Below are 15079 nucleotides of genomic sequence, written 5' to 3' on the forward strand. Positions count from 1 at the left end.
TCCCACAATGTCCAAACGCAGCGTCAAGGTTTGCTCCTACCTGACAAGCCAGTGCTGCTAGCAAGCCTTAAAACTATGTACAGATAGGTAGCCGTGTTGGTCTGCCATAGTCAAAACAAAACAAAAAAAATTTCTTCCAGTAGCACCTTAAAGACCAACTAAGTTAGTTCTTGGTATGAGCTTTCGTGTGTATCTGAAGAAGTGTGCATGCACACGAAAGCTCATACCAAGAACTAACTTAGTTGGTCTTTAAGGTGCTACTGGAAGAAAAAAAAAATTTTTTGTCTTAAAACTATGGTTTGCCACTGGCTCGTAGCTCATTAGGGGCAAGCAAAGCATGGCTGGTAAATTGCCTTGTTTATTTCTCCCTCTTGTGCTAGAGGAGGAGTAAGGTCAGCGGGGGGTGGTCCGTTGGGACAAGAAGGCCCCTGCCCCATTGAACTCGGCTGGTCCTCAGCTGCTCATCTTCCTTTTTGCAACCAGTCCAGGGGGTGGCGCTCACTGACCTCTCCCCCCTTAGTGTTTCCTTTGTATATCTCAACAGGGAGGAGGATGGGAGCAAAATTAGAACTAGTGGGGTCTGCCTGTCATTGGCTCTGGCACCACCTACTGTTGGTTTCCCTGCCTTCTGCTCCACCAGTCGCAAGGGGCACTATCCTGCACTGGGAATGACTGGCCCATGGGGATCAGCATGCCCATAATCTACAACAGACCATGATAATCAGACAACTTTGTCCTTTCTTAGCTGCAAACATGGCTTTCCTTGGAACACCCCTTCTGCATTTTAGGTCGGTCTGCAGTACGGAAACCAGAACATAAACATCTCTCGTTCAGGCACATCAAAAGATTTCCCCAAGCCGCACATGTCCCCAAGTAGGCAGTTGTAATTCTAGAAAGCTGTAATTAAAGGAGACCTCACCCTGCTGCTTGCTGATGATGCCCTGAGCTGTGGACTGCTCCAAAACCAACCCTCTTTATTTTTAGCTCTGCTGCCTTCACTGTTGTTAGGTTTTCACCCATCCAGTGCAACCTTCCAAGGGCTACGTGCAAACAGTGGGCAGGGCCAGAGTCTAGTTTCTAGACTCCCCCACCCCACCCCCTTCTCTAACTTCTGTCCAGGCAAGGAATGGAGATTTGGGACACATCCCAGGCAGGCAAAAGTAGGGCCAGTGAAGGATGTGGCCTGGGAAGTTCTGAGGGCCAGATAAGGAAGCCCGAAGGGCCACAATTCGCCCTGAGCCTGAGGTTCTCCACCACTGCCCTAAAATGCAAGAGATGGGGGTGAAACTGCCTGCACCCTCACAAAAACCATTACTGACTTTCAGGAGGAATATAAAACAATTCCTCTACTCTGAGATCATTGGCTTGAGGGAATGTGGTTGTTTCTTAAGTGTTTCTAGAAAGTTCTTCATTATATTGTTATTGCTGTCATAGGTTCCTTCAGGAGGAAGGATGCCATATAAAGGAATGAATAAATTAAATTAAATTAAATTAAATTAAATTAAATTAAATTAAATTCAGATTGAACTTTCAGTAGTTTGAAATTTGACGCGAGCCCAGCAAGGGACATGCAAAATCCCATCCTCCTGTGGATTTGTGGCCTGGTGCCCCAAATGTCAACACTCTGAGACGTTGCGGCGTTGTGCTTCTAAAACACAAATCCAGACTAATTCTGTGCATGGAGGCAGATTTGTACATCCAGGTCAGGCAGCAGGTTGGACACTGTTGATGCCAGCAAGAGCTGCAGACTAGGAATAATACCATTCTCACAATTCCACATGCATTTTTTATTATTAAAAAAAGCACAGAAAACATGAACAGATGATGATAAAAAGAACAGATTCCTGAACCTTGATGACTCCACATTTTGATAACGTGGAAATTAACGGCTGGGTACATGGGCATAACCAGGATTTATTGGGGTTGGGGCTGGACACCCCCCTGTCATCATCTTCTGTCTGGCTCAGTCTAGCAGATTTGGAATGAAATGTCTCAACATCAATTGTTTTAAATTACTTTCATTTGACCCCAAGTGCTCAGAAAAATTAGTCAAAATCTTTCTACAATTTCTACTTATTAGTTAAGTATTTTTATTTATTTACTTGATTATGCCCATGGCTGGGTAAGTGCAGTCATGACAATTGTCCTTCAGTTGTGAGAGGAAATTCTTACTTTACATGCCCAGAAGCACTCTTTTTCATTCTTACTTCACATCTGAGACCTGGGGCTTACGAAAGGACTGGGCTCAGGAGTTCTCACTCCTCCTGCTCCAGCCCTAAAAAGGGTGTATGTGAGCAAAAAATACCCTCTGCACCAACGCATTTTAAGTAAGGAGTTGGGGTCAGTCTGTGGGCAAGATTTCCCTTTTAAAGGGGCTTTTTTCCAGCAGCAACTCCTCAGGGGAACTCAGTTCCGGCACCTCTCAGCACCATTGCCATTCTAAGAGAACAAGGGAGGTGTTCATGGTGAGTTCTGGCACCTCTTTTTCTAGGAAAAATAGTATTGGCTACATCCAGCGTGACATCATGGATATTCTAGGCTTTAGGGCTACAGAGACGCAAGTTCAAATCCCCACTGAGCCAAAAAAAACTCACAGAGGCTAGTCATTCTCTCTAAGTCTGGACCTACCTCAGAGGGCTGTTGTGAGGATACACTAGGAGGACAGAGGAAAAACCGTGTGCGCTGCCCTGAGTTCTTTGGAGAAAAGACAGCATGAAAATTAGAACATCAGAATAGCATCTTGTTTTCCATGGTGGACAACCTGATGCATCTGGGAAGCCCTATTCTTGCTCTGGTTCCCCAACAAGCTGGTTTTCAGAAGCATGCTGCCTCTAGGTGCGATTCCTGCATTGCAGAGGGTTGGACTAGATGACCCTTGGTGTTCCCTTCCACCCCTACGATTCTATAATTCTGTAATGATGGAAGGAGGCCTGTATCACCCACCTTTCAGCTTCACTGAGTTGACTTCACAGGGTTCTGGCATTATGAGAGAGGGAGAAGAAGCTCTCTGCACCATGAGCAATTCTGTATGGCTCTATCATGCCTCACCCTTACTAGTGTGGTATAGCAGGTATGACTAGGCCTGGGAGACCTGGGTTCAAATCCCCGCTCACTGGGTCGCCTTGGGCCAGTCACTTGCTCTCAACCTATCCTACCTTGCCAGATTGTTGTGAGGTGAAATTAGAACTTTGTATGCCACCTGGAGCTCCTTGGAGGAAAGGAGGGATATAAATACAACAAAACAAACAAGCACGCAAGCCCCTAACCATTGAAACCTGTCCTTGAGGGGGAGTTTCTCCAGCTCTCTTTGCTCAGTCTCATACCATCTTACATTATTACTAATTTTAGCAAGAGCCTCTCTTGGATTCTGAGTGCAGACTGGAGTTGAAAAAGATTCATAGTGAAACGGCCTCCTCCATTTAGATTTTTTTTTTAGATTTAAATTATATTCAGATTTTAAGACTGTCCCCTGTAACTGGCACTTTAGCGAGCTGTGAATGTAACGGGTCCTTCTTGTGTTGGTTCCTGTTGTAGAAGTTCTGTTTCCTACTACCCAAAACAAATCAAGCTTCCCACAGCTAGTGCTGCTGGGGGTTTAGACTATAAAGAATCCGCTCTCCCCATATTTCTGGATTTTATTTTGCCTCACCTCAAGATGCTTAGTTGCTTCCTCTTCCTGTAATTGGAATACACCTGATAAATTTATCAAATGAGTTCCAGATTCCTCCAGCTTCTCTCAGAGTCAAATTTGAATTATGCTGAGGAGAGGCGCTCAAAGCAACTGATCATCTTATGCTAACATGGAGCGTTCCAGTTTTCCTGCAGTGCACGGGGTCCCTTCAAACTCTATGATCCTATGACTCTATGATTCTATGACTCTGGGTCCTCCTGGGCTGGATCCAGGCTCTGTTTGCAAAAAAGGAGCACATCTGGAGTCCTCCACCCGTATTGGATTCTTGGTCCCCTGCAGATGCTGCATGAAACAATTGAGCTCTGGCATCTACTGGCCCTTAGCAACGGTCTCCATGGCAACCTGTGTTGGACTCTGAGCCACCAGGCCTCCCTAAAAAGCCCAGCCCAGCCCCAGCTGTGGAGGGCAGGGTGCCCAGAGGCTCATGGACAAAAAATGTACTAAGCAGGAAAAGAGAGGCTTTCTGGGGGGCGGGAACAAGGAGGAAGGACAGGACGGGAATCAAAGCAGCAAAAAGGAGCTACCAGTTTTGCAGGGAAGATGGGTGCCCAGTGCTCCTGTGTGGAAGATCCCATAGTTAAAGCTGGAAAAGGTAATCCTGGGAGGGAAGGCAGCAATCTTTGCATCTGACGGCCTTAGGGCTTGTCTGAAATCCTTTGAAAGCTGGCTTGTGTTCACTTTGCCCAAAAGCAAAGGCTGAATGCCTTCCATTTTGCAAGGGGCTGTGGTGGAGAGCAGCAGCAATAGCACGTGTGTGTGTGTGTGTGTGTGTGTGTGTGTGTGTGTGTGTGTGAATCAGCACTTGCTTTCTGCTGAATATCTCTCCCTGGGCGGGCATCTGGTAAATGTCCACAAGTGCTTCCCTCCCAGAGCTTAACGTTGTCTTGTTCCTTCTTTTCCCCCTCCCAGAAAAGTTGAAAAACCACAAGATCATCTTTGTAGTTGGTAAGTATAGGAGAAGTTGCTGGTCAGCCTGATGCAGAAATAGATCTCTCTCATCCAGCTCATAGATTTCCAAACAAACAGGAACAGGAACATTAATAAAAGTGAGGAACTTACCACTGAAGGGTTGGCTGGGGTATGTTAAGGAAGGATCTGGGGCATGGATAGGCAAATTAAGGCCCGGGGGCCAGATCCGGCCCAATCGCCTTCTAAATCCCGCCTGCGGACGGTCCAGCGTGTTTTTACATGAGTAGAAAGTGTTCTTTTATTTAAAATGCATCTCTGGGTTATTTGTGGGGCCTGCCTGGTGTTTTTACATGAGTAGAATGTGTGCTTTTATTTAAAATGCATCTCTGGGTTACCGTATTTTTCGTCCCATAGGATGCTCCGTCCCATAGGACGCACCTACTTTTTTGGGGGGGAAATAAAGGAAATTTTTTTTTCCTTTATTTCCCCCCAAAACCAGGTCGGGGAACAGTGGGATGGTGGCGCTGCACCTCCCCGTTGTCCCCCGAGCTTGTGGGGCTGGCCAATGTCTGCCCGGCGCAAGGGGCGCTCTGCTTCAGGGTGCCCCACGCGCCGGGCGGCAGGCTGCGGACACCTGCGCGAAGCACGGGGCGTCCTCCGGAGGGCGCCCCGTGCTCCGCGCTGCAGGCTGCCGCCCGCAAGCCTTGCGCGCCCCGGGGCAGTTTCCCCTGTGCGCAAAGCTTGCAGACACCTTTGCGAAGCACGGGGCGTCCTCCGGAGGGCGCCCCGTGCTCCGCGCTGCAGGCTGCCGCCCGCAAGCCGTGCGCTCCCGGGGGGGAGATCCCCCGGGTGCTCAAGGCTTGCCGACACATGCGCGAAGCACGGGGCGTCCTCCGGAGGGCGCCCCGTGCTCCGCGCTGTAGGCTGCCGCCTGCAAGGCTTGCGTGCCCCGGGGAACTCCCCCTGGGCGTGCAAGGCTTGCGGATAGCTTCCTGGAGCCTGGAGAGCGAGAGGTGTCGGTGCGCACCGACGCCTCTCACTCTCCAGGCTTCAGCGAAAGCCTACATTCGCCCCATAGGACGCACACACATTTCCCCTTCATTTTTGGAGGGGAAAAAGTGCGTCCTATAGGGCGAAAAATACGGTATTTGTGGGGCATAGGAATTTGTTCATTCTCTACCCCAAATATAGTCTGGCCCCCCATGAGGTCTGAGGAACAGTGGACCAGCCCCCTGCTGTAAAAGTCTGCTGACCCCTGATCTGGGGCATGTTAAAATCCCAAGGAAGAGTAAAAGCAATAACAAGCATAGGATTCCTGGTGCCCCCCCAGCTGTTCAGGCATCAATCTTTCCAGGGATCCTCAGCCTACCTCTCCCCAGTAGGCAGTCACAGTTGGAGTAGGAGTAGGGGAGTTTGCATTTAAAGGTGAACCTGCCTAACCCACACTTTCAGAAACAGTAGCACGAAACAAAACACAGCAGAGCTTTAAAACTCATTCTTATTCAAGTTTTGCAATGCAGTTCTCCTGCCAAGTAATGTGTTACAAAAATGCACATACACTCTGGGTGGGGGGGGGGGAGCGTCCATTAAATTGTGTATATTAGTAAAAGTAACATATATATTTGCATTATGCTAGGGGGCATTGCTTTGCAAAATTGCGTTTGTTTTGAAAATTTGCATACAAAAATATGTTTATGAGGAGAAATTCACACAATGCTGATGAATTTTCATGAGGGTTTTTTTGGTTTTTTTTTGCAAACTGATGTAGCCATGTGGCAAAAGATTGGAAAAAGAGAAGCAGGGAGGAGGATGGGGGGTATATAATTCGTTGGTTCTGCCTGTCGTTGGCTCTGGCTGCACCTGCCATTCCCTCCACCTCATCCGTCCCAGTGGGTACCAGGCGCCACTGCCTGAGAAGGTTTCATGATCTACCACTCCCTCCCTCAGCCATTTCTCTTCCTAGACTCTGTGGCAGAAATGTCTTGTGTTGTGTTGCAGGCGGGCCTGGCTCAGGAAAGGGGACACAGTGCGAGAGGATTGTTCAGAAGTATGGTTACACCCACCTATCCACTGGCGACCTCCTGAGAGCAGAGGTCAGCTCTGGCTCAGACAGGGGGAAGAAACTGTCGGCCATCATGGAGAAGGGAGAGTTAGTCCCACTGGTGAGTTAATGGTGGGAATAAATGGGGTTTGTTCTGACAGGGCCCTGCCTTCAATGCTCTTCTTAGAATTGTAGAGTTGGAAGGGACACCAATGTTCTCTTCCAACTCTCTGCAGTTATCTCCACTAAAGCATCCCTCTGCTTAAAAACCTCCAAAGAAGGAGAGTCCACAATCTCCTTTCTTGAAACTTGAAGCCCTTGGTTTGGGTCCTACCCTCCAGAGCAGGAGAAAGCAAGCTTCCTTCATCTTCCATGTGACAGCGCGTTAGATATTTGAAGATGGCTATCATATCTTCTCAGTCTCCTCTTTACCAGGCTAAACATACCCAATTTCCCTCTTTTTTCTACCTAGTTAAGATCTTCCCTCTACCAGTCTGCCACCTTTCTTTTCCAATTAAACTGTTTTTATTGTGTTATATATACATATGTAATAACAAACCCATAACATAACATTCCCCATAACATAACATTCGCCTCCACCACCACCTCCAAAGCAGATATCAGGTTATACAGTAACATAATTGATTCTTATTCATCCATACAAATTATCCAAACGTCCTTGCCCTACCCAGCCACTCTGGGCAGCTTCCAACACATATAAAAACATGATATAACATCAAACTTTAAACACTTCTTGATACAGGGATGCTTTCAGGTGTCTTCTAAAAGTTGTGTAGTTCTTTATTTCCTTGACATCTGATGGGTGGGCGTTCCACAGGGTGGGTGCCACTACCAAGAACGCAGTGAGGGAACTGCCAGAAAGCCCTTGGAGCTAGATCTCAGGGTCCGGGCTGAACAATGCTATACATTCCTTCAGGTATATAGGGTTGAAGACTTTTAGGGCTTTAAAGATCAGCACCAACACTTGGAATTGTGCTCAGAAATCTACTGGGAGCCAGTGTAGATCCTTTAGGACAGGTATTATATGGTTCCAGTAGCCACTCCCAGTCACCAGTCTAGCTGCCATACTCTGGATTAGTTATAGTTTCCAAGTCACCTTCAAAGGTAGTGCACGTGCATTACAGTATTCTTCTTCTTTGGCAATCACTTGTAGTTGAGTAAGATTGTCTTCCCTGAACATGGTCTTAAAGTGACTGTGGAGGCTAATTCTGGATCCACACCTCCTTCCTCAGTGGAGACATAGGTTTCCAGGCGGGAGTTGATCAAGGTGAGGGTTTGCCAAATGTGCCCTCCTCTTAGCACATTTCCCCCTTTCGTCCTGAGTTTGGGTGTCTTCAAAGTCCATGACACCTTTGGTAAAGGCTGTTCTCCAATTCGAGCGCTTGTGATAAATGGCCACCATATTGCATAAAATTTGCCCAGTTTTACTGTTCCATTTATCACTTTTAAGTTATGAGTTATTTTCTCAATGGTCGTTGATTGCAAAACATTTTTACACCATCAGGTGTAAGGCCTTCCAGGTTTGAGCTATAGGTAGCTGAGCAACCATTTAAAGAACAGTCAATAATTCCTTGGTCTCTATATCAGTGTTTATATCAGCTCCACCACCTGTTGAAGTAGAAGGTCCCTTGCAAATGACTCCATGCCTTATGACGGGAGCTGCCTCAAAGAATACTTGCATAAATCCACCTTTTTTTTTACTTGAGATCCCTCCAACCCATTTGTCCTCTCCTCTTATTGAAAGGAAGTCTGTAGGCATCTGAAATGAATCACAGAATCATAAAGTTGGAAGGGACCGCAGAGGCCATTGACTCTGGCGTCACCTACTGTTGCCCTCCTGCTTTGCCAGTCATAATGAGTTCCAGCCACTGCTGGGGCACCTCTAGGTCTCCTGATCGCAGGCCCCCACAGTTTGCAGAGTGCTCCTGTGGTGTTAACTTCATGGCATTTCCCTTCTCTGCTCACAGGACACTGTCCTGGACATGCTGAGGGACGCCATGGTGGCCAAGGCAGACACCTCCAAGGGTTACCTGATTGACGGCTACCCCCGGGAAGTGAAGCAGGGCGAGGAGTTCGAGAAGAAGGTAAGAGTGGAGTGGGTGGGATGAGTTTGGGAAGGGCTGAACCGGAGGATGATTGACCCAACCAGAGTGGGGTGGATGGAAAGAGAGAACCTTTATTCTGGTTGGAACCCTAAACATTCAGGATTACGAAGAGGAATGGTGTGGGGAGATATTTGCTACGGATTTTGATTTGAACCTACCTGGTTTGCACTTTCTGAAATGACATGCAAACTGAAATGCAGCTATCCTTCAACTTTTGAACTTTTCCAGGCGTTGCAATGCAGTTTTCCAGCCCAAGAGTGTGTACAGTGGTGTGTGTATTCGGGGAAAGTGAGCTTCCCGCTTGTGCATCAGTGGTGATGGTTTGGAAGCAGTATTATTTTGAGCGTTTCCTGCCTGGGATTCCCTGAGACAGCACAAGATGGCAGCATTGTTCCCCTAGCCTGGTCTAAGCTTGGCAAATAACAGCTGGTTTATTCTACATTCCTAGAAGCCTGGGCAGATAAGACTTGAGCACAGATTGAAAAAACCTGGACAAGGTGATTAGTAGCTTGGTGTCCAAGCCCACTCTCCCCAGGTGGAGCTCCCAGATTGAATCTCCAGCCATTTCCAGTGTTGTGGACTGTGACCTGAAAGACCAGGGTTCAAATTCCCACTCAGCCATGAAACTCATGGGGTGAACTTGGGCCAGTCATTGCCTCTCATCCCAACCTACCTTACAAAGTTGTTGTGAGGATTAAATGAGGGTAGAGAACCATGTACTGAACTTTGAGTTAGACCAGGCCTTGTGGAGCCTGTGGCCTTCCAGATGTTGCTTAGCTGCTGTGCTGCTGGGACTGGAGAATTTAGGCCGGCGCAGTTATCATTTCCTTCTTCTCTTCCTCTCCCCCATCCCCAAACTCCCTGACCCCTCCATATTGCCTCCTTGCTCAGATCGCACCCCCAACATTGCTGCTCTACGTGGACGCTGGCAAGGAAACAATGGTGAAGCGCCTGCTGAAGCGCGGGGAGACGAGCGGACGAGTCGACGACAACGAGGAGACAATCAAGAAGCGGCTGGAGACGTACTACAAGGCCACTGAACCTGTCATTGCCTTCTACGAGAAAAGGGGCATTGTCCGTAAGGTATGTCCCATCTGTCTCCCTCCGCTCCCAAGGACATAGGATGCAGGAGAGCAAGTGTTGCAAAATGGCCACCACTTCTCCAAGTTGGCCACTCTACTTGTGGGTGACGAACTTGGTTTGTCCAAATAATTTTTCTGGGGGTGGGATGATTTGTTTGTTCAACAGTTCCAGCTTGAGGAGGCACCATGAGCTGCAATGGCGTCTTTTTCTCTTTTATTTTCTTTTTTTTTTTTTAGCTCAGAAACAGCAGGGCTTCTCTCTGTTTCTCTCTGTCTCTCTTTGGGCAACTTGGCCACCAATTTGCTTTCCCTGGAACAGGATTTCCAGTAGCCAGGGGTAGGGAGGGTGGGAGCTTCCATGTTCCACAATACTCCCCTTTCCCATGAAAGACAGAAGCTAGAATTAAATAAAATGGATGCAGGCTGGCTTGATTTGCATCATTTTTGCAGGTTGCAGCTTTTAGAGGGAATGGGGGTGGTATGGGTATATGGAACCCCTGAACTGGGCCCCAGTTTGCGCTTACTTAGGCTTAGTAAACCTCTAGAGCAGGCATAGGCAAACTCTCGCCCTCCAGATGTTTGGGACTACAATTCCCACCATCCCTAGCTAACAGGACCAGTGGTCAGGGATGATGGGAATTGTAGTCCCAAACATCTGGAGGGCTGGAGTTTGCCTATCCCTGCTCTAGACTGTCAGTATTTTGTGAGGGGGAATTCAAGCGGGTTTATATTAGGCAGTCCTCACATCATTTTGCTTTGTCAGTGGTCCTGCAACGCTTTCCCCAAGGTGGCTGCATGATTTGAACCTGGCTCCCTTGCCCTACAGCACGACAAAAGTGGGACAAAAAATAATAATGAACTGGACCATTTGTGCTATGAAAAGTTACAGGATTTCAGCAGGAAGTTGCAGGATGTTTACAGTATGGAAACAAAGCAGCATGTGCACCCCAAAATGTCTGCGGGTACAAACAGCATTGAAAGCCAGATGCCATCATGAGCACAAATAATCCTGAATGAACAATGGAAAGGGTTTTTTTCTGTCTAACTATAGAGCAAGCTTTGTGCAAGCCAATCAGGATGGATGCTGGATAAACGGGTTTTCTGGAGGAGCCCTTCCTTTCAGCAGGGGGCGGTGAGGTTCTGGTTCATTTTAAAGTGAGGGCGAGGGGGGAGTTCAGTCACAACATGGGATGCCTCACTGTGTCTCTTGAAGATGTCCTGGCTTCATCCATAACTCCAAAGGAAGTGTCTACCAGGCCTCCAGATGCTTGGCATAGCAAGGCAGTGAGTAATCCACAGGCCCCACAGGACGGAAGAGGGGGCGCCAGGCTGATGGAGACAGTGTGAGGATTTAGGGGCAGAAGTGGACATAGAAAAGAGGAAGCTGTGCTTGGGCGGGGAGGAAGGTAACTCCCAAGATTCATAGCACTTTGGCACAGAGAGCTGTGGTTGCGTTTGGTGCCTTGTGCTGGAATCCTCCCTGAGAAGAGCAGCTCAAGGAGATGTCAGACTTCTTGCTAGTGTTATTTATTACATTTGTTAGTTGCTTTATACAGAAAGCAACGAGAATGAAGTAAAATGCAAACGGGCAAGTTTAGCAAGAAGTCAGGTTCAAAACATGGCTTATGCCAAAGAATCAAGGGGAGTGTCGTTTGTTTTGGGGGCTGAGGGTTGATAGGAGGCCCCCTCACAGAGCTGGAAATCCCCTGCACTGTTAATAAACTACACTTCCCAGAATTCCTTGGAGGAAGCCATGACTGTTGAAAGTGACATAAGAACACCTTGAATATTTTTTTTTAAATATTTTTCATTGGTTTTAGAAATATTTTCATGCATGACACCATATAAACAAAGATAGATAAATAAAACATTTTGCTTCATAAGCCCGTGACTTCCCTCCTCCCTGACCGATGGCTTTCAAACCTGTTCTCTATATACTGCATTTTCCTATATTTCTTAAATCATAATCATTTGAACCTTGCAAAACTTCCAGTAACCCTACTAGCAATGTTAGTTCTTTACAGTTGTCTCTCAAATATAACATAAATTTATTCCAGTCTTTCAAAAAAGTCTGATCCTTATGGTTCCAAAATTTTCCCGTCAGTTTCGCCAATTTGGCGTAGTCCAGTAATTTCATCTGCCACTCTTCTTTCATTGGTAAAGCTTCCTCTTTCCATCTTTGGGCTAATAACATACTCACTGCAGTTGTTGCATATAAGAACAGTGTTTTATCCTACTTATATATTTCTGTACCTACTATACCTAATAGGAAGGCTTCTGGTTTTTTTTGTAAACGTGTAAGTAGATAAATAGGTACCGCTTTATAGCGGGAAGGTAAACAGCGTTTCCGTGTGCTGCGCTGGTGCTGGCTCGCCAGAGCAGCTTCGTCACGCTGGCCACGTGACCCGGAAGTGTCTGCAGACAGCACTGGCTCCAGGCCACTAGAGTGAGATGAGCACACAACCCTAGAGTCTGTCAAGACTGGCCCGTACGGGCAGGGGTACCTTTACCTTTACCTTTATGTTACTACTTTGAATATTTAGAAGGCTTGAGGAAAGCAATGCAAGGCGAGGGCTTAAATATCCTTTCTTTTTCTTTTTTTTAATTAATTTTTTATTAGTTTTCACATTTCTATATATCTTTACATTAACCATTTCACATATCCAAAAATAAAAATAAATAAAAGGTTCCTTTGAACCATCAGACTTCCCTCCCTCCCTCCCTCCCTCCATGAGTTCTTATAATACAAAATTATCTTCATCCTTTTAAATTATCCAACTACTAATTGTTCCATTAAGAAAGAGCATATAGTAAATTTCACATTATGAGCATCTTTACATTCCTGCCAGTGGCTTTAAATGTTTACAGTGGTCCTTTAGATAGTGTAAAAATTTATTCCAGTCTTCTTCAAATACTTGATCTTCCTGGTTTCAGATCTTTCCTGTCAATTTCACCATCTCCGCATAGTTCATCAGTTTCGTCTGCCATTCTTCTTTCGATGGTACCTCTTCTTTTTTCCAATTGTGGGCTAGCAATACTCTCGCTGGTGTTGTTGTATACATAAATAGTCATTTATTTTCTCTAGGTATCTCTTCACCTACTATACCTGACAAAAAGGCCTCTCATTTTTTAACAAATGTCTTTTTAAACATTTACTTTAATTCATTGTAAATCATCTCCCGGAACGTCTTTACCTTATTACAAGCCCACCACACATGGTAAAAAGTACCTTCCTTCTCCTTACATATCCAACATAATTTTAAACTCACTTTATATATCTTTGCAATTTTACTTGGTGTAAGGTACCAACGATACATCATTTTCATATAATTTTCTTTCAACGAACAGCATGCAGGGAAGTTGATTTCTTCTCTCCATTGCTTCTCCCAAGATTTCTTTTCAATATTATACCCAAAATCCCTAGCCCAATGTATCATTACAGCTTTAACTCCCTCATCCTTTGTATGCCATTCCAACAATAATTTGTACATTTTCGATAATACTTTCACATTCTTGTGCAACAGGTCTATTTCAAACCTTTGATCTTATTGTATCAAACCCATTTCTTTTATCTGTCTTAAAGATATCATTTACCTGGTGGTATTGTAACCAATACGTCATAAATTCTTTTACGCCTTCAATTTTCCCCCAGTTTTAACTGGTCTTCTGCCTCCATTAACAAATCCCTATAGGTGGCCCAATTTCTTTTCATATTTAACCTTTTTAACTTTCTTTTCATATTTAACCTTTTTAACTGAAATCACAAGGGTGAGAGCCACCAAGGTGTTTTCCGTTCCAGTAAATTTTTATATCTATTCCATACCTTTCTTATTATGTGGTTCAGGAATCCTTTGCGTACTTTTACTTTCTCATACCATAAATATGCATGCCACCCAAATCTGTTGTCATAACTTTCCAGATCTAGTAAATTCGTATTTTTCAACAATATCCAATCCCGTAGCAAGCAAAGACAGAAAACCTCATAATATAAGATCTGGCAGGGAGAAGCCACCTCTTATATTTAAGTTATATATATATAAAACTTACATTTTATTCTTGGCTTCTTCCCTTTCCAGATAAATCTAGATACTGCTTTTTGCCATTCCCTGAAGTGTCCCACCCTGCTCACCACAGGGATTGATTGAAATAAAAACAACATTTTCGGTAGCACATTTATTTTCACAGCAGAAATCCTTCCCCAAAATGATAATTTCATCCTTCCCCACACCTCCAAATCCCTCTTTATTTCTTTCCACACAGGTATGTAATTGTCCTTAAATATATAATTTGGCAGTTAACCATACCCCTAAATATTTGGTCTATGGGATTTATTTATGCGATCTGTTGAAGCCCTTCTTTCAATTGTACAGTCATATTTTTTGATCAACATTTTCGTTTTTACTTTATTAAGTCTGAAACCAGCTACGTGTCCAAATTCCTGAATTATTTCCAGTGCTTTTGGTACACTGGATAAAGGATATTCTACTGTTCTTACTAAATCGTCTATAAAAGCTTTCAATTTATATTCTTTCTGCCCCACCCTGATTCCTTTTACACCTTCATCTGATCTAATAGCTCTCACCAGAACTTCTAAAACAGTAATAAATAATAAAGGTGACAGAGAACATCCCTGGCTCGTTCCCTTTGTAATTTCACATTTTTCAGTTATAACATAATTAACTATCAGCATGGCTTTCTGTTCAGAGTATATAGCTCCTAGATGTAGGAAGGATTGCCCTACATCCATCATCTCTAAGTTTCCCCCCATAAAATTCCAGAAAATGTTGTCAAAGGCCTTTTCTGCATCAATAAACATCATTCCTGGTATCCAAATATTCTCTTATGTCTATTGTATTCTTCATATTATCTTTCATTTGTTGACCAGGAAGAAAACCCGCTTGATCATTATGAATAATGTCTTTTAGTACATCTTTTAATCTATTTGCTAATAGATTAGATTGGCAAAAAGTTTATAATCATTGTTCGGTGTCTTGTTTTGGAATTAATGAAATGTAGGCATCTTTCTATGAATTTGGTAGTTTTCCTTTATTCATTATATTATATATATTATCTTATTATGATAGATCATCAACATCCTTCAATGGTAATGCGAGCTGAACTTTTAGTTTTTTATAATATTTCACTGTAAGTTCATCTGGGCGATTTGCCTAATTTGGAATGTCCTATTGCTGATTGAACCTCCATCATTGCAATTGGTGTGTTCAACTGA

General features: G+C 44.9%; 1 protein-coding gene across 8 annotated transcripts in view; it reads left to right on the forward strand.

The window, feature by feature from the left end:
• AK1 (adenylate kinase 1) overlaps positions 1-15079 on the forward strand; it is a 64628-nt gene that overhangs the window by 34449 nt on the left and 15100 nt on the right. For 7 of the 8 annotated variants that reach the window (XM_083597336.1, XM_083597338.1, XM_083597337.1 and 4 more), the window contains 4 exons: positions 4601-4636; positions 6599-6762; positions 8630-8746; positions 9659-9850. In XM_083597336.1, the coding sequence (XP_083453462.1) occupies positions 4601-4636; positions 6599-6762; positions 8630-8746; positions 9659-9850 (509 nt within the window). Of the gene's footprint in view, positions 1-4035; positions 4284-4600; positions 4637-6598; positions 6763-8629; positions 8747-9658; positions 9851-15079 lie in introns of those variants that run through there. The other variant, XM_083597340.1, reaches the window with a different exon arrangement.

This window comes from Podarcis filfolensis (assembly GCF_964270895.1).
Source record: "Podarcis filfolensis genome assembly, chromosome: Z".
Lineage (NCBI taxonomy): Eukaryota > Metazoa > Chordata > Lepidosauria > Squamata > Lacertidae > Podarcis > Podarcis filfolensis.